This window comes from Lupinus angustifolius, chromosome LG06 (assembly GCF_001865875.1).
Source record: "Lupinus angustifolius cultivar Tanjil chromosome LG06, LupAngTanjil_v1.0, whole genome shotgun sequence".
Taxonomy (NCBI): Eukaryota; Viridiplantae; Streptophyta; class Magnoliopsida; order Fabales; family Fabaceae; genus Lupinus; species Lupinus angustifolius.
In genome coordinates this window covers 22,745,274-22,770,172 of record NC_032014.1, presented here as the reverse complement: position 1 = coordinate 22,770,172, position 24,899 = coordinate 22,745,274, and the positions used below count along the sequence as shown (strand labels likewise).

General features: G+C 33.0%; 3 protein-coding genes across 6 annotated transcripts in view; 1 reads left to right on the top strand and 2 right to left on the bottom strand.

Moving 5' to 3' along the window:
- The window catches only part of LOC109350247 (SUPPRESSOR OF ABI3-5-like), an 8,388-nt gene extending 3,278 nt beyond the window's left edge, over positions 1-5,110 (top strand). For all 4 annotated transcript variants that reach the window (XM_019591442.1, XM_019591439.1, XM_019591438.1 and 1 more), the window contains 6 exons: positions 63-131; positions 736-909; positions 1,720-1,891; positions 2,439-3,371; positions 3,943-4,121; positions 4,767-5,110. In XM_019591442.1, coding sequence (XP_019446987.1) covers positions 63-131; positions 736-909; positions 1,720-1,891; positions 2,439-3,371; positions 3,943-4,121; positions 4,767-4,943 — 1,704 coding nt within the window. In that variant the 3' untranslated portion in view covers positions 4,944-5,110. The remainder of the gene's footprint in view (positions 1-62; positions 132-735; positions 910-1,719; positions 1,892-2,438; positions 3,372-3,942; positions 4,122-4,766) is intronic.
- On the bottom strand, positions 8,043-12,224 carry LOC109350246 (UPF0664 stress-induced protein C29B12.11c). Its single transcript, XM_019591437.1, has 5 exons — positions 11,985-12,224; positions 11,788-11,899; positions 9,446-9,517; positions 9,152-9,363; positions 8,043-8,363 (listed from the first exon to the last, which is right to left on the bottom strand). The coding sequence occupies exons 1-5, from the start codon at positions 12,098-12,100 to the stop codon at positions 8,252-8,254; spliced, it is 624 nt and encodes a 207-aa protein (XP_019446982.1). The 5' UTR covers positions 12,101-12,224; the 3' UTR covers positions 8,043-8,251.
- LOC109350244 (protein WEAK CHLOROPLAST MOVEMENT UNDER BLUE LIGHT 1-like) lies at positions 15,103-19,275 on the bottom strand. The gene is made up of 4 exons (XM_019591436.1): positions 19,259-19,275; positions 18,141-18,214; positions 17,717-17,863; positions 15,103-16,895 (listed from the first exon to the last, which is right to left on the bottom strand). Exons 2-4 carry the CDS (start codon positions 18,165-18,167, stop codon positions 15,219-15,221), a joined length of 1,851 nt encoding a protein of 616 aa, XP_019446981.1. The 5' UTR covers positions 18,168-18,214; positions 19,259-19,275; the 3' UTR covers positions 15,103-15,218.

The window sequence follows — 24,899 nt, the reverse complement described above, 5'->3', positions numbered from 1 at the left end:
GGGGGATTGTTTGTATTTTCTATTGCAGGTTATGTGCTAAGTGTTCTCATTTTATATTACAGGATCTGCGTCTTGTGAGGGACAAGTTTACTCATGTGTCAAGGGGATTTGCATTTGTACACTTTCATTCGGTAGGTATTACATTAATGAATGGGCAGTTGTTGTATGCTCTTGTGGGTTTGCCTCTTTCTTATCTTTAAATGGTATTTATGTCGTGCATTGGTCTTTAAGAACTTACAAGTAATAAGCTGTATGCACCTGGACTGCCGTTTTTCATTGTATTTGCTGTATTCTAGGATTTTCTTGTGTTGCCCTACATGCAAAGAAGTCAGGAGGACATTGTGTGAAGACATAGTCTTTTGTTTTTGTCACGATTTATTATATATTATTATTTTATTAGGATAGAAAAATGGTATTTGATAGGAAGGGGAAATACAAGATAGGAAAACAAAAATAGAAAACCTTTCATTGCAAACTACAAAACAAACTCATTGGAAGGAATCACCACAACTGCATCACAACCCTCCTAGGAAATCCCATCCACAAAGCACCCACAAGGAATTATATTGACATAATATGTTTGTATTTTCTGTTAGGATCTTTTGAAAATGCCGTTTGTTTTCACTACTTCGTTCTTTGTATTCTCGAGGGTTAAAAATTGGATGGAACTGGAAGGAAAGCTTGCTTTCTAAAAGGTGTTTTGGTTATGGTTCCTGACAATATATTTTTGTGTAGGTGGAGGATGCTACAAAAGCTCTTGGGGCAACAAATGGAACAACCCTTGAGAAGAATGGGCAAATTCTAAGAGTAGCATATGCAAAAAGTATCCTGGGCCCTGGATCAGGAGCTTCTTCCCAATCGAGCAGTCTTGCAGCTGCTGCTATCGAGGCTGCAACATTTGCTCAACAGGTATTTTATTCTTGTTCTTATATGCGAATATATGATGAATTCTGTCCCGGAGCTTGTAATATGGTTAAAACATTTTATTTTCAAGGGTAATTAATTTTAATTTCAAATAATCATTCAAGTTAGGTATGCTGTCACCTGTGTTATCGGTAGATTACTCATTAGTTCACTCTAGGCTTTCATATTTGATGAAGTAAAGTAAATTGCTACTATTAGAGGGATCCTGGTGGAAAACAGTAGCTCCTGGGGTTCTGCCTGTCATCTTACCAGGAAAAGGTGTTGCAAAGATTGCGATGAAATATTTGCTTCATATTAATGTGTTAAGCAAAACTTAATTTGGTTTGGAAAAGATCCGAAGCATTTATTTTGCAAATTGAGAATCACAATGCTTGAGTTGTTTTGGTCTTCCTAAAGCAGAAAAAGGGTTGAGTCTTCCAACAGAGGCATTACTGAATTTTAAAAATCATTTCTTATTTGACAAATTTTGAAGTAGATAATAATCATTCTAAAAAAGAGGCCAGAAAGTTTAAAATTTGTTAGCTTTTTTAATTTGAATACATAACCAACACATTTCTATCCTGAAAAATGAGGACAAAAAGACAAAATAAAATCAGGTGTAGGCATAATCCCAATCTTGTTAATATCAGTATATGTTACAAAAGTACAGTCAATGTGAATAGTTTTGAGCCAGTTTTCCAATTTGACAAATAGCTCCTTGGTGCTTTTCCCTTCCCTGTATGTGATGGGGAGCTTCAGCTCCTTGAGGCTTTTCACTGATTTGTTTTATGGCCCCTATTTTTCCATGTTCTTCAGTATGATACCGTGGGATGGGCTCCAAAAGAATATAATCCAGATGACAAACAATTTGCTGGTCCAGAGCAAACTGGCACAGAAGTTGGTGCTCCACAATCAGGCTTTGTTTGGGATGAAGCGTCAGGTTATTACTACGATGCTGCTTCTGGGTTTTACTATGATGGGAATACTGGTAAGTATTTTGGTTTAGTTGGTGATAAAAGTTTATATCACACATAACATCTCAAAAGTATCTAAAAAGTATCTAAAAAGCACACATTTGGCTGCTGCGAAAGTAATTCTTGAAATACTTTTGGATTGTCAATAAGACTTTGCTTCATTTCTTTGAAATTGTTTTTTAACAAGACAAGCCAAAAGCAAGTTTTGATATTGCTCAATAGTAAACATGCATGAAAGTTCTGCTCTTACATCTACTGGTGGGTAGTGCTCATAAATTTTATGCTGTTTCTCTTCACGCATTCCCTCTTTTCCCTTGAGTCTTAATTAGTTTTTGTCGGGGGATGGTAGTAGGCCACAGAATTTGTTATCTCCCTGGCTGCTTAGTATGTTTGTGTGTGTATGCCAAGCTCTGTGAAATTTTGCTTTAAGGTGACTTGAATGTATTGGTTGAGTCTATTTTTTGTGCAGCATTAAGATTTAAACACTAATATTATTGTCAAGAAGTTATATTTTCTCTGTTCTAATTCTATTTTCTTTTTCTATATTGTTTTGACGTGTAGGTCTGTACTATGATGGTAATAATGGGATTTGGTATTCATATGACAACCAAACTCAGCAGTACATGCCTTGCACTGACCAAAATCAGAATAAAACAGATAATAACCTGTCTGAACCTTCCAAAGCATCTGATGGTTCCAGCAGTAAAAAAGTGGTGATTTCTGCGCCAGTAATTACCGTTGCATCAGTTGAGAAGCCAGCTTCGTTGGCAGATGCTGTCCAGGCTGCTGCAGCAGCTGCTTTTGCTGCAGAGAAAAAGGAAAAAGAAAAATTAAAGGAGATAAAACTTGCCTCAAAAAGCAGTATTCTGGCGAACAAGAAAAAAATGAACAATGTGTTGACAATGTGGAAGCAGAGGAGCCATGAGGGTCAGACTACTCGAGTGGCTCTGGAAGATAATCAGCTCTCTATATCAGCTGATGATAAACATTCTTCAGGACATTCTGTAAAGAATAAGTTAAAAAGTGAGACTTTGGCAAGGGAAAGTAATGCATCTACTATGGGAGTTCACAGAAGTGTTAACCAGGCCATTGCTTTGGATCCTCAGCCACAGCCCCGACCAGTTAGTAATAGCCTTGGTGGCTCTGTGATGGGGGTTATAAGGGGCTCGGGAAGAGGGGTTGTTAAATCAGATACTTCTTATTCGGGTTCTGCAGCTGCCACATCATCTATGTCAAGTTCATTTTCAGCAAATGTTGATGCACAGACAATTTCTACTCCCTTTAAAACAGATGTCTCTGCCCTGAGTTCACATACACCATCTGTGGCTTCTGTAAGTGGCAGACGAAGGTTTTCAGAAATGCCCTATTCTGCTTCAAATAACAAGGAACAATTTCAAACAACCTACAGGGATCGCGCAGCTGAGAGGAGAAGTTTGTATGGCTCGTCATCTTCAGTTGGGAATGATTTGGCTGACCTTGAAATTGGGGATTCAAGTAAGTCTGCGTACTTTCTTAATGGGTATCTTTCCTTGAGTTCAACTATTGTACCATTGTTGAAGTAATAATATTTGCTTGACAGTTATTAAATTATCTTGAAACTTGTCCCGTGCCCACTGAAAAGCTCTGGTAGTAGAGGAAGCTGTAGTTTACATTAGGTCTTACGTAAGACCTTGGCTTGTGAATGTAGAATTGATACTTAGTTTATTTCTTTTGTACTGATGGAAACTCTGGGGTAAGGACATGAACCTTAATTAGACATGGTTTTTTTTTGGTAAAATATAATTAGAACTATCATTTCTTTCAACTCTTTGTAAATGATTGCTGGTTTATTCCAGCTAGGAGAAAGGGATTTAAGTCTAGTATTTGCCCCCTTTTCCAAAAGACATTTTACTTTTGAAAATTTTCTTGTGGCAAAGTATTGATGCTTAGTATGAAATAGTACTATTTCATTTTTGAAATTCAAATAGCGAAATAGTAAGTGCTCATGCCTCTAAGATACTGGTAAATTTCTATCTCTGACATGTGGGTTGACTTTTGAAAAAAATAATTTACCGTGACCGTGAAGATCGAGAATTTGCTTCAAGGAAGGGTGACCCGATGCCTTTCCCTCCTGGGGTTGGTGGAGGACGAGTGGTTGGAGATGTTAACCTTGATACTTATGAGGTGATTACGGCAGACAAAGCAATTGATGAAAGCAATGTTGGCAATCGGATGCTTCGCAACATGGGATGGCAGGAAGGCTTGGTATCATTTCGTTCTCTGTACTAAAGTTTAACATGTATTTTTATTGGTATTAAATGTGTTTGGTAGAGCTTGATATAGTTTTTTATTTCAATCTATTTTCAGCATTTTCAAATTTCCAATTTACTGAGCTGTGCTAGTGATTTGATCCTAGAACTAGGACATATTTTCCTCTATCTTAGATCTCCTTTTCTTCATTTGCATATCAAGCCTAGGTACTTTCTAGTGATTTAACCCTAGAGCTATAAAATATTTTCCACCACCCTAAATATCCTTTTTTCCCTTTTCGATTTACACCTCGAAACATGGATGTGATATTCTTTGACCTAGGAACCCCGGATAATATGCAGAAATGATTTAACACATGCTGTGGAATACTATCAGTTAAAAAATTATAGGATATGAAAATATATAAATCTAATTGTTATGATATTTTCATCTTCGTTGGTAAAAAAACTACAAACTGTATAATGTAGTAAGTAGTATCTGAAGATGCCCATTAGTATATGAAAGGATGTGACTGATATGGAGTAGAGTATTTTGAAGTGTCGGCGCGGGAGATATTTGGTGTTGTATCAATATGTCAGGATTCTGACATTTGGACATTGTGGTTGTGTGTTGTTTGTATGAATTATTTGAAAACAATAGGGACTTGGAAAGGATGGAAGTGGAATGGTAGAGCCTGTGCAGGCACTAGGGATGGAGAATAGAGCAGGACTTGGGAGTCAGCACAAGAACTTGGATCCTAGCCTTGAAGTGCAGGCAGGGGATAGTTACAAGATGCTTATTCATAAAAAAGCACTTGCCAGATTTAGGGACATGTAAGAGGTTAGTTAAAGGGTTGGTTGACCCTTAACTTTGATATTTTGGGTTCTTATGATATATATTCCTTTTGTAAACACTAGCTTAGCTTGCTTCCAGGACATAAAAAAAAAAATCAATTTTCTATTTTGACATTTTGTCAATTTGTTAATTTATGATCAAATTTGCATGTATTCTTTTGTTGGAGATTTTGTATTGGAATAACTGTCAATTGTTTTCCCCTTGCTTTAATAAATACTCATTTCAGTTCTCATGTTTTTTCGACTTCATTAGTTTGGTCCCTAAAAAATTGAAAAACCATTTTTGGTCTCTAGAATTTTAAATGTGGGTCGAATTAATTATGTTTAACATGATTTACAACACCTAATAGGGACTAACTTGACACTAAAAAAAACTAATTTGACTTACATTTGAAATTTTTGTGGATCTTTTTGAAATTTTTAATTTTTGTGATACTAAACTGGTAAAGTCGAATATCATGATGTGACCATATTTCTAAAGATATTCTTGCTAGAAAGAGTATGACCAAAAGGTGTGACCATTGTGGCATTTTGCCAATTTCAAAAAACTTCGATAACACAGTATAAAATTGGAGCTATTATTGTTAATATTACAGTATATATTTCACACTTTAGTCTCTATATTTTCCCCTTTTTGTATCATACATTTGACAGTTTTGTGTGGCATTATTAGCACTGATACTTTATTTTATGATCTAGTATTTATCAAAAGATGTAACATTTATGACATTAATATTAAATTAAAACACTTCAAATACCATCAAATTTTGTCAAAGTTCCTTAAGTATTGTGCATATGAACTTTGTAAAGGTCACAATGATAATATCTTTGATGTTAATTGAAAATGCATTTCGTTTGAATTATAACAACAATCAAATTTTAATATGTGAGGTATGGTTGATATACTATTTTCATTTCTAATATTAAAAGAACATCCCTCTAAAAAGTTGAAGGATATTTCAGAAAAAAAGACAAGGGATGGAGAATAACATAAGGGACAAGAAGAGGGTAGTTACGTATGGGTGAATATTTGTTGTCCCATAAAAGTGTACCATTCTATGTACCATTATTTATGATTAGTCAGAATAAGATAAGGAACAAAATATTGATTTGGAAGCATGCATGAATGAAAAGTATTCATATTGTATGTTTCAATGTGCATTACTAATGCACAATACCTAATGACAAGTAGAACACTAGCACTAATACATTGTGGGCCAATTACTTGTTAATTCTTAAAGATTTAAGTTGTAAACTTTAATTCATACAAGATTTAAGTGTTTGCATACAATCACACACATGATATTGAAAATAAGGGTAGTTATGTTTCTTGATTCTAAGATTGTTCATATAAGAATAAAAACTATCAAAATGAAAAACTAGTTGTTAGTTAAGGTCTTGAACTCTGAGGAAGATGGTTTAGATGAAAATGGGTTGTCCTTGTGAAAATATAGAAAGTAGATGAGGAAATTAATAAAAAATAACAACTATGACCTTATGCATTCATTCATGAAAATATAGAATTCAGGAAACAAACCTTTAAACTATAGAAATCAGACTCCTCTAAGTATTCTAGAATTATATTTTTTATTACCAATTGCATTTATTTAATAAACTATTAATTCTTTTTATAATTATCAATGATATTTCTTCACCTTTTTAGGTAAGGAACTAATCTCTTTTGGGGTCATGATTTATATCTTTTCATTTGGCACCACACTCTTTATTTATATAGAATCCCAAAAATACTTCTTTCTTCTCTGAATCTTTTCTAAACCTTGTTTCATTGTTAAATCAAAACATTATTCTTTTTCCCATCTTTCTACCCATCACTCAATACGTTAGATGATTAATATATATTTTTCTTCATTGGAATTTCTACCAAATTATTATTGTTCTTGATTTTCTTTTCCGTTAGATAATTACATATAAACATATTTTTAGTAATAGTGTTAATGTGAATTTTTTATTCGAAAATGTGTTTGTGTATTTTTCTGTTTTATCCCTAAATGCACTTTTGAACATATATTCAATGTGTCAATACATTAACTATTCATCCGAAATTCTGAATACATTTTTTATCCACTCGAAAGTGCATTTCTAGACATATATTTATTGTGCTAATACATTAATAATTCACCTAAAAATGCATTTCCAGATTAATCCTTTATTAACATAAAGATGCTTTTTCGAACATATAATAGAAGAATAATTAGGGTACAATTTCAAAAGGAAGAATAATTGAATAAGGGATGCTTTTGGATATTTTTTAAATAAAGGAGAGTGTGGTGCCAAATAAGAAAGGGGTGGTAGCAAAATAAACTGATATTTAAATTATTTTAGTTACCAATAAATGTGGTATAAGTCTTTACTAGATATCATATATCATACAAGGCCAAAGAATAAGGTTCAATTTTTTTTTGATATTACCAAGAGTATCCCCTTGCTTTTGGATAAGGAACTATCTCTTTCGGAATGCATGATTGTCTCTCCCAACAAGTATAACTCACAAGAATTAAAAGAGTAAACTTTTGGTCATCCTAAAAGATGTCACATACTATTAGATCAACACCTTGTTGATAAATAAGGTTCAATTTGTGAGAACATTTCATGAAAAGGACAATCATATACCTCAAGAAATTAGTTCATAAGTATTAAAGAATAGTAGTTAATGTTATGAGGATGATGATTATGTATTATGTTAATTGTGTTAGTTTAACTAAATAGGAAGTAACTTTGTTCATAGTTCCTAACCATCTTCTATAAGTGGTAAGCTCAACTACCTTTTTTTAAGGATTAAATATGTATATATTGACAACGTAAATATTTTTTATACCGTCATTAAATGACTCATAATTCACATGATAACCACCATTACCTCTCAAACAAAAGTAATACAAATCAATGATAAATAATATATTAACAGTATAAAAAACTTCACAGTGACGGTGCTAGATTTTAAACTCTTTTTTCAAACATGTCTTATATAGCCTCATTGTTCCAAATATGGTTCATACTTTATACACCTATAACCAATTCCCTATGAAATGAAACCTTAACACTTACAAGTTACAATAAAATATTACATAAAAATGAATTCACTATTGTTAACTTTAAAGATTGTCACTTTGAAAATAGCATCATCCCAAATAAAACACAACTATAGTAAAATATTAGTGTCAAGTCATACATGAGTTTATTCACACAGCATTTATCTGTTAGTTACATGTAGTTTTATTAAATTTTGATACTAACTTGGTTTCCCATATAGACATCTTCCAATGAAGGGTCTCAGGCATGGCCTCCATCACTGGCCTGTGGCTGATATGTTCTACGCCTAAGCTGAGACTCACCATTGGGTTGTTGCAGAAATATTTTTGTTGGGTCATTAGGATCAACGTACCTGCAAATACAAATTATTCTCAATGATAAATCAAAATTCTACACTCTATTGATTAATGACTTGTTTAATTATGACTATTAAAGGACGACTCAATGCACGAGACTTCCACTTAGAATTAGTTTGGGAGTTGGATTTTGGAGGGGAATGAAGGAAAATGGAAGGCTTGGGAGCCACGAAATACACTTGTGAGATGATTCCCAAACCTTCCATTTCCCTCCGAAATTCAACTCTCAAACTAACCCTTAGTGGGATTTGGGCAAGGTACAATGTATACCTAAGCATATGCAGGAAAGACTGTTTTTAGGATTGAGTCTGCGACTTTATGGTCACTAAGCAATAACCTTACCATTGCGCCAAACTTATTCTATTCTTATGGGAAACTAAAATAGGTATCTTGACTTCCAAAGCTTGTAATAACTGGGCCCTGAATATAAAGAACAACCCAATATACGAGATTCCTATCTAATGGAGATTGAGGAGAATAGATATATGTAGCCTTATCCCCGCATGGGAAGAAACTATTTTCTAGAAATGCATAATTCGGCAGATCATTTACGGAGAGTAGGGATTAATTTAAATTAACCCAAAAAAGTTATGTACCTAAAAAATGCATAATTGGACAGATCATTTACGAAACCTTAATGAAATTTTAAGGGAAGCCCAACATGGATATGTATGAGAGAATCACAAAATTTTCAAGAGATCAGGGACCAATTAAAAATAAAATCAAAGTTCAGTAATCTACATCAATGTAATTAAACACAATTTAAAGCACGAAATTCACTTACGCGTGTCTCATCATCTCATCAACAGGAGTCTGAGATGCCTGCAAAGGATCCACATGAGATTGTGTCTGCACATTAAACTGTTGATTATACTGTCTCACTGAAGCAATCAAATTCAAAAAAAGAGGAATGAATGTTCCACAACCCCCCTCTTTGAATATGATCTTAAATGTGTATGTGGAATAAAGAGCTCTGTGTTGGTCATTTGGTGCTACCTGTTGCAGTTTTACAAAAATAAGAATAAGCACAGAAGGTAAAGGAACAGAGTCAGATATAGCAAACACAAAATTCACTTACCGGCTCAACCTGTCCAGATATATTGTTGCAGTGAAATATAGGCTGATTAAATTTCTCACCATGTATGTAAAGCTGCATAAAGAAGAAAGCTTTAGATCACCAAGGTACAAATGTAATATATACAGCCACCTTCATGTCTCTAGAATATATTTCTCAAACTAAAAGGAAAAAATACGTTTTACCCCATAGCTGTTTCTTAACTTGCCCCATTAAAAAAATCTACCATTTACTCCTCTATCTGGTTTTAAGTGAAAATGTTGCTATTCCAATTAAAGCAAACGAAGGTTAACTTTGAGACACTTCAAATCAAATTTCAGAGGAATTGGATGAACATAAAATCAGACTTCAAGGGTTAAAGTGATTTTAAAAAAGTTTTTTTGGCAATGACATGATCATGTGGTGTATGTCATATGGCCAAGCCGTTTGACAAGAAGAATCGTCCGTTCTCAAATTAGAATTCAGAGTCCATCCAAAGGAGGTGGTGGCAGACATCCAACATTCACTTTCGACATGGAGATTGTCAAGGATCGATGTTCCACAAAGAAGCGGGTGAAGATCGAAATGAATGTTGTCTAGGGTTGCTAGAGGAGGAGATTCATTTAGCATTAGATCAACCTACAACATCGAAACTGTGTCACAATCTCATAGCAGATGAGAAGGAGGGTGACTCATTGGATGAAATGGTGGCTGAGAATAGCTGCATGTTAAGAGACCTAAAGTAAGAAACATTGCCAACACTGCCAGATCCAGACTTGTCCGGGACGACAGATTCCAACATCTGACGAAGAGCAGCTCTGCTACCATTGCTTGTGGAGGCCAGTGGAATGAGGATAGAGTCCAACATGTCACAGAAAGTGACTAAACTTCTGTCGGCAAAGACACCTTACCTTGAGTTCACACACAGCAAATGATGGGAAGCCCGTAGGGAATCTGTTAGGGGTATGCCTCAGAGAGGTGGACTGTCTTGGAGGAATTGCTTTGTTGCTGCCTATAACTATTGTACAGAAGAATGGAAGAAAAAAATCTGCAGAATGGAACTACGGATGTTGTGCACTGTTTGACCTAATGGGTCAAGCCCAATTTAGTGAGTAAAAGGAAAATGGCCTAGAAAGTACATGTATTTAAGCCTCAGAGATGGGCTAAATGTACTATGATTCTTGGAGGTTATAGGCAGTTTAGTTTCTACAAGCCATACTTCATTTGCTCCAATCATTGAATTAGCCACGTCAATAGTTGAGCAGAGTGGAGGTCAGTACCGTATTTTGGTTATAATCATAAATGGCCAGGTAACAAAATGTGATGACACTAAACATGGGAAGCTAAGTCCACCAAAGCAAAAGACTCTAGATGCTATTGTTGAGGGCAATAAATTTCATTTCAATCATGACTTGGTGTAGGAGATGGACCATGGGACATGATTAACTTAGATACCAATATATCAGTTCAAACCCTACAATAATTTTCATTTCGTAAATTCTACAGAAATTACGTCAAGGAACATTCCTTCCACATGAAAAGAGGTAGCATTTACTATAGTATTGTGTATTTGTGTAGCTATTGTGTCTTTAGGCAGTGAAGGGGAATTATTCATTGAGTAGTTTTACTATTTGTAAGTGGCAAAGGAGGAGAGTCCTTGTTAAGGGGCATCCATGCGTGTTTGTTGATTGCGTCCTAAATATGGCCTTAAAATTAGATTGTTAGAGCATTGTCCAAAGAAACTAAACCCAACTAAAGATCATACACTTTCTCAAAATCCAACATAAGAGAAGATTTCATTAAAAACATTAAATTCAATCGCCATAACAATAATAACAAAAATATTTAGGGTCTGTTTGTGAGCTGGTATGTGGATGGTAATAGAGGAAACATAAACATTTAGGAGCTACAAAATACAGTTAGTGTATGTTTACGAGTTGGATTTTGGAGGGGAAGGAATAGAAAATGAAGGCTTCCTAGCTATGAAATATATTTGCATATTTGTTATATGATTCTGAAGCCTTTAATTTCCATTCTTTCCCTTCCGAAACTCAACACGCAAACAAACCCTCATGAAATGACTCTTAAGCCTTCATTTTCCTTTCCAAAACCGAACTCGCAAATAGATACCCAGGGTCTCATTACGAGTTGTGTTTTGGAGGGGAAATGCAAGATTTGAAAGCCATGAAATACACTTGTAATATGGCTCGAAAACCTTCTCTTTCTCTTCCTTCCCCGGTAAAACACAACTCCGGTAAAACACAACTCGCAAACACACCCTTAAAGACAACAAAAGGAATTATAATTTATTGAAAATAGGTAAAACATGAAATATGAAAAAAGTGAAAAGGATTATGATAACATACCAAAGGCATATCAAAAGCAACAAAGCCTCCAACAGGAGATTTAGCAACAAAGACCATACGAATGTTAGACAAATAGATTACTCCCTTTGTTTTCAAATCACCACCAACACCACTGAAAATGATTATCAATTACATCAAACATGAACCCTAAAATTGAGTAAATAATGAAAATCAAAAGGTGAATGATAATGAATTACAGAGAAGAAGGAATCTTATCAAGATGGAAGTCGATTCCATCTCTAGCGAGAACAAAGATCTCGTTGATGAAAGGAACAGGCATGCCATTAGGGAAGAGTTGAGGATTCAACGCCATTGATTCAGAACAATCAGGAACGAATATTAACTTCACGATTCAAACACAAATACCTTTCTTTGTTTCTTCTAGTTCTAGAACACGCTGGACTTTCTCTATTATTTTCTTTTTTCCTAGCTAACTTAGTTTCCGAATCGTATCGGCCGATTCAACCAGTAAATCAATGAACAGTCTCAATATTAGTACATTATAATAGTTGTATGATCCCAGCCGGTTTTCAATGAATCATACATGTCATATCAGCTGATTTTTATTTAAAATTAAATTTTTATGAAAATAAAAAAATATTGATTTTTTATTGATTTTTCAACAATAGTGTTAATATATTATATAACATAACTAATTTTGCGGGTATGCGGTTTAACTAGTAAACTACTAGTTGAACCGTTATACCAGCACCCTAACCAATTTTATGATCGATATAATATTAATGATATTATCTCCAACCTAGTTGAATATGAAAATATATTCTCGATAATACAAAAAAAATTAACATTATTTGATGTGATGCCCTTGAACCATGCATTGTTTGCTAACCTTGGTTTTGTTATTGATTTTTTTTCTTTCATCAAATTAATTAAATATGGATTTAATATTTATTTATTAACGAATTTTTTAATACTTTTATTATATTGTTATTTATCAACATTTACATGTGCATATTATCACTATTATTAAATATAAATAATATAAATGAATGATGTAATATATTAGTAGTATATAAATATTAAAAAATCATCAAAATAGAGGTTGTATAGTAAATAAAAAATCAAGGTAAATATATTTTTGAAATAATAAACAATAGAAATGATATGGAGTTTTTTTTATATATTTTAATTTATTGTATAGTGAAAAGATAATTTTTTTAAGCACGTGGAGTATAGTGAATTTGAAAGAGCATTCAATTGTTAGATATGTTTAGTAAGCCAATCCAAAAATAATAAGAAAAGTATTGTCCTAAGATAATAAGAAATTTTTCCGAAGTCTCATATTTTATTTTCATATAGTCTAGACTCGTATCTTGTTATTTTCGTATAGCCTTCTTTTAGTTGGGTAGAGAAAGAGATGAAAGAAGTTGAGGGGAGAGAAGTTATAAAGAAAGATAGTTTTTCCCTCATTTGATTGAGAAGAGAGTAAAGAAGGAGAGAAATAAAAAGTGCACGATTCCATCAAAATTCTTTATCTTATGTGAGTAGAAAGTGTCAGGGAGAGTGAAATGACAAAAACACAATCTTTAACCTCTTTCATATTATTTTTATTCTAAGGATATTTTTGTCATTAAAAAATTTAAATCTACATTTTCTCTTCTCTTTCTTTGAATTATCATCTACATTTTTTCTTTTCTTTTTCTTTTTTTCTCATACCAAATAAGACAAAATCTACAATATTTCTCATATTTTTTCTTTTCAGAAATTTCTACAACACTTATCTATTTCTCATTCTCCTTTCCACATCAATGAAAAAATATATATCAATCCCTTTAGTTCATTTGACATCTCTCCATCAATTGTAGCAGGTATATAGTCTCCATGGTCAACCTTCTCAGCATAAAGCGAAATTGATTTTCACTGTCACATATCTCTTGTCTCAACCCTCACTCAATTATCCCATGGCTTAACTTCATGAGCTTAATTCCCTTTTAATTTGCACATATATATGTAACCCTTGTTCTTATAAATAGTGATTGAAATGTTTCTCTTTCGCTTTTGTCTAACATCTTCTTAGAACTCATGATCGCACTAAACAACTTTGTATGCCAAATAAAAAATATACCATAGTAATATGATATACGATTCTTTTCGTTACGAGTGTAAATACTAGTATGGAGTATGCTACCTATTAAATATGTGGTACATTTGATATATACTTATTTGATTTGGTTTTTGGATTTTAGTGAATATACTTCAAGTTTTTAAAACTTATTTTTGTTTTTTTATGAATAATTAAATATACGTTATACTAAATACAATTAAAATAAATTTATAAGCATGCTTAAAGGATGAAAGTTCACACATTTCTAATTGAAAAAATGTCAAGATTTAACATGGAAAAATTTCGTCAATGTGAGAGGTAAAAAATCATGGACAATCACTAGCAAAGTTTTATTATGTAAAAAGGAGAGTACAACAAATCCTCTTATAATGACGATGACAAAGAACAATATTTTCTGTCAATATTTTTCTCTCACAAAAACTTTCTCAAATGGAACAAGAATACTCACCATAATATGAGTTTTCTGAATTTGTGATGATTTTGAATACAATGCATGCATTGCCTTTTATAGAGTAAGGTCGTCAAATAAGATCCAATGATCCATATTAATAGTTACCATTTTTCACGATAACAATTGTCGTCGCTCGTAAGAAATCATAGGCTACTTGAATGATTGGCGGATTCATGGGACCTATTGGTTGAAAATGGGCATATCATAGTTCACATGGTGTTGTCTTAGAGTACTCAGTACTTTCTCAAATCCGAAAGATATAAATGTTGTTCATAGAGAAATAGGGTAAAACATTTTTGCACTATCATTATATCATCAGTCATTCATATCTGATCATCATCAGCAGTGCATAGATATTAGACTCATCGGAAAAACATGTGAGATGTCTAAAGTATGTCTCATATTATTGCTATCCACAACCATAGTCATTTAAGAGTCCATGAACATACATTAGATTTTACTTGAACACAACTCATGTTATTGCAAGTGTCTGTTCTTTTGGAGGGCATGTACCCTTAGACAAGTTGTTAGTACTTGATAGAGGCCTTTTAGACAACACTATGTGATCTCAAGCATTAGATTTGAGAGCTTTGCCTTGTTCTTCTTCTGGAAAACAAACACAAAAAATCGGTTTCGGTTTACCTGCTATTCGAAGGACATCGTTGAGTGCAAGCCGAGTATTTTTAAAATATGTCGAAGTCCCGAAGGGTAATCTTGCAGTGTATGTTGGACAAAAACAGAAGCGGTTTGTGATCCGAGTATCATACTTGAACCAACCTTATGTACAATAAATGATTGTATTTTTATTCACATAACCAAATAATTTAATACAAATTCACAATTTGAATCCAATAGAGAATCCCTTCAGAGAAAAGACTACTTGAAGGGTTACATTCACTTGGTTGGGTGTGTTTTTCTCTTGGCAAAGAACATAACAACCTTTGAAGGAAACAATGACTTCTTCTTCTTCTTCTTTTTGCTCTTTGTATCCGGGGCTGATCCGGTTTCGGTGTTATTCAAAGGAGCTTTACCCTTTGAGCTTATTAAATCATGTGTAGGCTCAGTTGTTGTTGCCGCTGCTGCTGCTGCATTTGTCGAGTCATTCCTTTGTTGCTCTTGTTCTTCTATCCATGTTCTTAACTCCTCTTCTAAAGCTAACTTTCCTTGTCTCGCTTTCTCGGCGTTCTCGATCGCAATGTTCAATGATTCCCTTCTCACAGCCAACTCTTGATTGAGTTCCTCCAACTTCTCCAAGCTTCTTAACTCGGACTCCTTAGCCATTTGAATTTGAGAATTAGAGGCTGCAACTCTTGCATTAGCTTGCTCCTCCACCTTATAGCTTCTCTTACCGAGCTCGTGATATTCGTCCAATGTGATTGTCACCATATCAGAAGAGTTTGTGTCATCGTTGCTTATAGTTGATTCGCTCTTCTCCAATGCCTTCATCGATTCTTTCGCCAACTTTCCAGAAGCCCTGGCAGCTTCTATCTCCATCTTTGTTGCCAGTAATCTTCTCTCCAATGTACTTGCTCTGGCCTTGGCTTGCTCAGCCTCTTTTTGTGCTTCAACAAGCTCTCGCTGCGCAGCCCGAGCAAGTGATTTGGCCTCATCAGCGTCTCGTGCCGCCTGCTGAAGTTTCTTCGGCAACTCAATCATCATATCTCTTGCTTCTTCCTCTTTCATCTTGAGGAAAGCTATTGCAAATTTAGTCTTCTCTAGTTCTTCTTCAAGAGTTGCAACCGCAGCCGAAGCTTTTTCCTCACTTTGCTTGAGGTTGGTTAGCACTGACTTCTCTAGTTCGAGTTTTGATTTAAGCGACGCCGAAGCCTCCCTGAAACTGTTAACCTCAGCAGTTGCCTTCTCTATGTTCATTTTCACTTCCTCGAGTTCCTTTTTCCGTTCTTCGTCACCTTCCGCTTCTATTTTCGATTCCATATATGCAGCCAATTCACCTTTCAAATGAATCAGCAAAGAGGAAGATGCATTCAATTTAGATTCGAGAACCCTTGCCGAGGAAACTTGTTGCTCAAGTCTTCCAAACTCCTCTTCCACTTGTTCAAATTCTACCTTCAAGTCACGAGTTTCTTCATCCACGACTCCTAATCTTTGTTCTTCCGCATCCAAGCACGTCGCTCGCGACGAGTACAACGACTCCTTTGTTGCATTAAACTCAGCAGTCAATTCTTCCATTTCCTTTTCAACCAACTTGGATGCAGCAACAACATCTTCTGCCTTTTTCACAGCTATATCCCTTCCACTCACTAAAGAATCATATTTCTTATACAATGAGTCTAGTTCCCTTTTAACGAATTCCAAATCCGAAACCGCGACATCACGCTTTACCTTCTCGACCTCAAATTGTGCCTTGGCTTCAATACTAGCTTCATTGATAATATCATGTTCCATCTCTTCAATTTTGAGACTTATAAGTTCAACCTCTTCTTTTGCCTCACCCTCTTCTCTTTCAATCTTTCCTAATTTAACTTTGAGTTCTGCTATGAGTTTCTTGGTGTTTTCCAATTCCTCTGAGGGATCTGGTTTACCAAAATCTTGTCCTTCAAGCTTGCTTTTCTGCTAAGAAAGTAACATAAACAACTAAATGAAACCAATGGTTTAAGAAATTCATCTCAATAATGCATGCAACATTAATGTGTTCCATTGTTTAAAGTTGCGGCCACGGTTCCGGTTACTGCGATTGCAGTTATTGCAGTCATTATGATGTAGATTACGACCATTGCAATGTGAATTATTTTGTAATTAAAAAAAACGTTTTTGAATTTGATACAGCCTAATATGGTCAAAATATAATTTGGTATGGCTGTGTTGCGGCCTGATGCGGCCACATAATTGTAATATGGTAAAACCAATGGTATCTTCTCTTAATAAGTGTTGCTTCCAAGAATCGTAACCATTGATATTTTGGTCTACCTGAGAATATAGTGAAATCTTACACCATTAGACGACTAACGACTTGTTGGTCATCAACCATTGTTTAATATTTAACATACAACCATGTTGGTTTTTCTCATTTTTCTTTCCACATGGTATTTTCAAAACATATATATGTGCTTAAGAAATAACAAGTTTCATGAAGCCTAATCCACAATGTTTTAAACTGTGGTAACAGTTGTAGTTATTGTGATCGTAACTGTTGCTATGTGAATCACGACTGTTGCAGTGTGAATTAATTTGTCTTTAAAAATATATTTTTAAATTTCATACAGCATGATGCAATCTAAATGTGGTAATGTGGTTGCGCTTATCTTTATGATTCACTGTCACATCATAATTGCGATGTGCTACAGTTGTGGCAGCCACCGCAACAACAAAGTTGTAGCCGCATCACGAGACGTTATCGAATGCACATTATGCAAACCATATACAAAATGTACCTCCATACTCTGGCTTCTACGCCCTCTCCATTCAACTTTTCCTCCAAACCTTGACACTGCATCTTTCACAGATTCAATAGGTGCTGCTGTATCAATAACATGTTTGGAAGATTTAGGAGAATCAACTTTTCCTGGAGAATCACCAGCCTGATGATTATAGCAATTAACATTATTAGTAACAAACATCTTATCATTGATTCTTGTCACTCTAGTATCAGAATTCCGGGAACACATCTTCCGTCCCAAAAAAATATATGTTACTCACCATTTGTTATGATTGGTCAGAAAAATACCCGATTATTAAAATTAATATAGTTTTTTCAACCAATCAAAATAAGTGGGACAGAAAATGTACTCCCGGGAATTTCACTCCTTTGTATTAAGAATGTTTTTCTAGTGAGTTTATTATTGATTGATCAATTACCTTAGGGGATAGTACAATTGGTTCCATTGAGGAATTTTTATAGTGGCACCCCTCTTCAATATTTATCAAAATATCTGAAAATCAAATGATTAGAGAATAAATAAGCAAAGTATATGTTACAAATTTTCATAGAGCATGTAAGTGAAAATAATAAAAACACTAACTTTTTATTCTTATAAGTGGATATCCAATCGGTAAGTAGAAGTTGTAATATTAAGATTTCGAGAGTCTTCGTAACCATATCATACCTATAATTGTAGCTATATAACAACATTTTTCCGGAATTAAGGTTTTAAGTCTAAGAGACTATACAACTATAGTCGAGTTTTAAAACATTGACAACGAGAAAAACCCATATTATATAGAGATTAAGAAAATCTCAAAACATAAAGCCTGAAGGCAATTTTACATATCTATATATAAACCTGAAATAATATAAGAATGATATATTTTTAAGATATATGCTTCAAACAATCTATAAAAAATTCCCCTTTTTTATTCTAAATTTGAGCAAGACACTTTGTCTTATGCTTAAATTGTTATCATCATTTCTTATATCCATTTTCATCATTTAATTACCATCATGCCATTTTCCACTAAAATCTAGAACAAAACGTTTAATTTGATTGTTTGTCAAGAAACTAAAGAAAAAATATTGATCAACAAGTAATCCATCTAAGACAAAAGAATTAAAATTGCTTCCAACCCATTAGAATAAAATTCCAAATTTCGACACACAAAAAAAGCCAAGTCATTTCGGGGCAAGCATATATTTGTGACGAAGATAATGAATATCAAGAGAATGATTCAGAGTTCTTGTCGGGTGGAACCCTGTAATACCAAACACGAGATAGATCTGGAAAAAATAAACTCGTTTCTAGACCAATAGCTTATCTATTGAACTACTTACATATATCATATGGTCTATCGATCTAGGTATGAATAATAATATTACATGTGTATATAGAATTATCGTTCGATATAAGTTATGTTGCACTACATGAACATATAAGCAATATATGAAGAGATAACAAGAACAAAAAAATGGTTGAAATGAAATTAAAGGAGATATAATAATAGAGAATGAGAAGAAAATAAAAGTGAATAAATAAATAAACCTGGAAATGGAAGAATAAAAGAGAATATAAAATGAAAGAATGAATTAAAAGAAGGTGAAAGTTGATAGAGGTAATGAAGAAGGAAGAGAAAGAGATGAATGCATAATGTGAACTCTTCCTTCTTGTGTTTTACAATTCATGCAACGTTCACATAAAGTGGCTACAATCAAGAATAGAGAATGTTATTCATACACGTGTTTGATCACAATATCTCACTCTTTTCAACCACAACTTATAATATACACTTTATAACATGTTTTATTCCGGTGTTATAAAAACCGGTTCGTGCCAGTCATACCGGCCGATTTTCAATTGAACTTTACCCTAACCGATTTGATGACCGGTACGGTATTAACAATATTATTTTATACACGTGCTAGTCCTTTTTCACATTATTAATTTGTATCGATAGGTGTTATTCAATACAACAATAAAGTTTTAATATCATTCATATCATTCATGTGATGGTATTAGTCTTAATCTCTATGCATTCGGACTAAAAAGTTTTATATACGATCAATATATCATATATTATATTTATGTTATATGTGTATTAATTTTATTTAAGAGTTGATGATCAATCGTATAAAAAACTCTTACATTTATATATGGATGATAATGAAAACTGAACTCGTATGTACCTGTTTGGACTCAACCCGAATTTAACATGATAAACTCACTGTGATTGAGTTCGGTTTTAGCTGATGTTAATTTTCAGGATTGGGTTCGAGCTAGTACATGTAATATCCTACTCCAAACTCGTCCCAATTAATATATGTGAAATTGAATAAATAAATATACATAAATGTCTTCTCTAACCCTAGTTAGTAATTAGAAACTTTGTACTGAGTCATCCGAGGCTTATTCCATCTTCTTCTTCGCTTCTTCTTCGATCAACGAATGAAACTATATCTTATTCTTCATGTACTATTACTTTATGATTTCATTATTGTAGCAGCCACATGTTAATTATTTTTTCGGGTTCCTCGCCAGGTTTGGATTCTAGTTCAAGTTTTAGATTTTGGGTTTGGATTGAGTAAGCACAACCCACCTAATCCGCCTCGTTGTCATTTCTACATTTATAATATATACTATATAGACTATTTTCTCAATAATTTTCATATTTTATATTATTATACTATAGTACTTAATATGATAATTTTGAATTTCTCTTTCAAGTTTAATGAAGGAATTTTGACAAAGTGGTGGGAACTTATTCATTACCAAACTAATAGGAATATTATACCGATTGGGAATATATTTCAGTAACTAAACTATATAGCCGTTAAATTATATATACATATATTATAATAAATTTATAAATATTATTATTTGCAACAAATAACTTAATTATTATAATAATATTATGACTGACCATGTCACAATCAATTATAAGATTCGAATGTTGTTTTAAAAATATTAGTTTTTTCAATGTAAATATTTATGCTTAGTTGGTTGGTCTGTTTGACGATACCAATCTTTGTGCTATCTAGGTTCGATTTCCCTAGTTTTGGATGAATTGGATCAGAGTGAGTGACTATCTTCAACAACGATGTCCATCCTTAAAATTAGATGTCCTTCAAAACAATATAGTCTTAAAGGGATTCTTCAAGGAGATCCTATAGGGTCTTTCCCTTTTCTTTTGGTTGCATAATAATTTTTAGGTCTTATTCAGAATGCTCAGATTGGTGGCATGTTTGAGAGTTACAAGATCGTCATACAAGAAATGAAAATCACCGATATTCAATTTATAGATGATACGATTGTGGTGTATAATCCAAATTCAGAGAATCTTTGATGTCTAAAGAGTATTCTTAGATATTTTGAAGTAGCTTCCAAACTCAAGGTGAATTCCAAAAAAAGTTCCTTGTTTGGTATAAATGTGGCAGATGGTTTTTTTTGTAGCAGCTTCTTAATTTCTCACTTTCAGAATTGATTCTATACCTTTCTCTTATCTTGGTATTCTAGTTAGGGTAAGCCCAAAGAGATATTTTACTTGGCTTTCGGTAATTGATGCAGTTACTAGAAATGAAGTATATTTCTTTTGGTGTTAGAGTTATTCTTCTTAATATGGTATTGTCCGACATCCCTATTTATTTCCTTTCTCTATACAAAGCACCTAAGAAAGTTATCAACAACTTAACTAAGATTCAAAGGAAATTTTTGTGAGGGGACAAACAAGATGAAGGGGTATAACTTAGATGTCTTGGAACGAATTTTTTAAACAAAAAATGTGGGCTGCTTAAGGGTCAAAGATTTATCTATTTTTAATGATACTTATTGTTTAAATGGAATTGGAGATTCGTAGTTGAGAATGACTCTTTATCAGTAAAAATTATTACTTATAAGTACAATAGTGTTTTACCTACTTCTAATTCCAAGGTAGGTTCGCATTGGTGGAAGATCGTAGAGAATGTGAGTTTAATTGTGGGGTTTGGTTAGGGCTGGTTTACGTCAAACTTATCAAACTCATTTCTGTCTTGATATTTGGTTAACATTGTTTTAAAGAGACTTTTTCGAGATTATTTCTGGTTGCAACCAATAAAAGGCCTTAGTGGCCGAGTTGAGCTCATGGCAGGAGAGAGTTTGGACTTGGAATGTGATATGAAAGAGAAATTTGTTGTTTGGGAACATAATTTAGATTTAGAATTGTAATGTACAATCCATAATTGTGATGTAATATTAGTTATTTAAATGAACATGCAAGACTTGTATTTATATAGAAATATCTTGCATGCATAGAATTTGTATAGGAATAAATTAGAAGCTATGAAGTTGAACTTAACTAAGATGCACCATACAAGTAAGAAGTGGTAGTGCAAAACAAAAGAAAATAGATTAATAAAAATTAGTCCCTCTTGGATAGCTACTATGGATAATATACAATTATTCACTTACTTAATTATACTCATTGTTCAGAAAATATAAAATTAATATATATTAAATTCAGGTTTTACTTTTGTGACTAATGAGAATGAATGAACACATGAAGTGTGGCTCCAATATTTGTGGGTATGACAAATAAATTTAGTTTATTTGCTTTGCTCTTTTGCCCGTCAAACCCATTGATATTTCTGTTGGACAATACGGGAGGCCCATAAGTTTAGTGTAAGAAAAAAAAGTAAAAATAAATAAATTATAATTTAATATCTCAAAAAATTGTAATATAATAAGATTTACTCAACTTTATATAAAATATCAATGTTTTTTTTTTCAATTCTCTCTTTTCAACTTCTTTTTGTATAATTTTATCTTTATCAAATATTTATCAATGCTCTAATTTTACCCTTATTAATTATTTATCAATACTACGTGTGGGCTCATCGGTCCAATGGAACTCATGATGAAATATCTTTACCAAAATGCTCCACAAACATAACTTTAAAGATATATAAGGTAAGTGAATAGGATGTAGATCACTTGTCTTCAATGGTGTCTCATTTTATTCCAAATCAATCATCTATTAACATGTGAATAAAATAACAAATTTAAAATAAAAAAGTAATAAACTGAAGCATTCTGATTGACTTGGTACATGAAGTGAGACACCGTTTGGGACATGATAACAGTGCTTTTCCTTGATTACGAAATGTTTTGTTTTGTTCCTTAATTAATATGTTGCTCATTGACATTAAATTGTCCCCATGGAAAGTAATGAGTGAGTAGCTGTTAGGGTTCATGATCCTCTCCGATATCTGAGAGGCAAGTGTGTGAAAAATAAAAGAAAAAATATACGACACAATATTATTTTTTACCTTTAAAGGTAATGTAATAACAGTTTTATCCTTAAATATAAAACTAAAATCAATAAATTGTATCTCCGGTACCCGAGACGATTCTTTTCCATTGTTGGGACTTCTCTTCTTCATGTGTTTTGAGTGTTATCCATACTTCTCAAATCTCCATTAAATGCATAAATTTCAAGGGCTCTTCTTATTTATTTCTGAATATGAATGTTGGAAAACTTTGAATAGTGACCTCAACATGCTATGTGAGGAACTCATGGTATAATAACTGTAACATGGGTATGGGAAGAGTGAAGAGTTACAAGTGAGACATCACGTCTTGAACCAAAACCTTAAGGCATTAGATTCATGAGTCTTTCCTACTTATAAACTTTTTTTCCTCCTCCACGCATATCCAATATGAGATTTCACACTTAAATAAACTCAACAATGACAATGTAAACAATTGTGGTTTGAAGAAGATTTAGATTCTATATCACGACTTAGCATTGTTTGAAAAATAGACGAATCCAAATGTAGGGGTAGATTTTCATGACTTAGCATCATAATTATTTTTTGCATACTAAATGTGTTCCACATAAGTAGGGTCTTAACAAAGTCAACTTAACATTGGTAGAAGCCAATACTAGTGAGCAGTGTTGTTAAAATCATTTCATACTAGCCGGTTCAACCGGTAAATCGGTCTTAATATCAGTATGGTATAATAATTATACTGGTCATATAATCATACCAGTCAAAACTGGCTAAAATCGGTCATACCGGCCGGTTTTTAATTGAACTGTATTAGTCATACTAGCCGATTTTTACTTAAAATTAATATTTTAATGAAAATAAAAAAAAATTGTTTTTTTATTAATTTTTCAACATTAATGTTGATATTTTATATATGTATATTTAATTTCGCTGATATGCGGTTTAATTAATAAACCACCAATTGAACCGCTATACCAGTATATTAGTACTCCTAACCGATTTGATGATTTAATAACAATGCTCGTGAGTATAACTCCATAATCATATTTGTGGGAGGGCTATGTCGATTTGCAAAGGTATATTGCTTTATCAACCAAATGAGACAATCAATATTGAGCAAGATAGTTCTATTCAAGAAACTCTTGTGATTTTTAAGAAACTAGTTCTTGTAGTTTTTTACTTTCCAAGTTTAGGAGCTTTTTCATGTTAAAATTTCATGTTCCTTTGCTATATTTTATTCCTCAATTATTATTTATATATAACTTTTTCAAGCATCCATTTTGCATCTAGGGAGAGAAAATTAATATTGCTTTCTACTAATCATTGTAGTTGGAGGGCTCATATAACTCCATAAGCATGATAAAAAAAATGGAATAATAATTTATACTATTCTATGTTATTTTCCATGAACATTTTGTGACTTAGCATATCTCTCATACCTCTATAGTCAAATACACTTTCTTATATCTTTTAAACTATCTAGTCCAGGACGATAATATTTTCATGTCCATGTCCAATAAAGTATCACCAAATAATATAAAAATATTGTTTTATATTTTTATAATTTTTTTATCTAAATAAAATAATATATTTTGATTGATCCGAAACATCGATAAAGACAGAGGATCTTCATCTGAATCCAAAGGAACATCAAGATTTCATGATCCAATAAATAGTCTCTAGAAATGATAAAGAAAAAAGAAAGATGAAATATCTTTGTCTATTCAGGCCATGGGTATATCTCACAAATAAAGGAAGAGGAGTAAGAATTAAGAGTATTATGGACCAACCCATTACACCTTACTATGAGACAAACACTACAACTAAATTAATAATGATTTAGGTAACATTGATTAAGATTGTCTACTACAATTTCAGCCAAATCTTTAACTCTTCAATTATTTTAAGATAGTGTTTAGATA

What these genes read in the sequence shown, in the direction of transcription:
- LOC109350244 (XM_019591436.1), bottom strand. Translation starts at nt 18,167, where the DNA reads ATGGAACCAATTGTACTATCCCCTAAG. An exon ending in CAATTGTACTATCCCCTAAG is followed by an intron (nt 17,864 to 18,140) that starts GTAATTGATCAA and finishes TATAATCATCAG; the next exon opens with GCTGGTGATTCTCCAGGAAA. An exon ending in GTAGAAGCCAGAGTATGGAG is followed by an intron (nt 16,896 to 17,716) that starts GTACATTTTGTA and finishes CTTTCTTAGCAG; the next exon opens with AAAAGCAAGCTTGAAGGACA.
- LOC109350246 (XM_019591437.1), bottom strand. Translation starts at nt 12,100, where the DNA reads ATGGCGTTGAATCCTCAACTCTTCCCTAATGGCATGCCTGTTCCTTTC. An exon ending in TTGCTTTTGATATGCCTTTG is followed by an intron (nt 9,518 to 11,787) that starts GTATGTTATCAT and finishes TTCTTTATGCAG; the next exon opens with CTTTACATACATGGTGAGAA. An exon ending in GATGAGATGATGAGACACGC is followed by an intron (nt 8,364 to 9,151) that starts GTAAGTGAATTT and finishes TTGTATTTGCAG; the next exon opens with GTACGTTGATCCTAATGACC.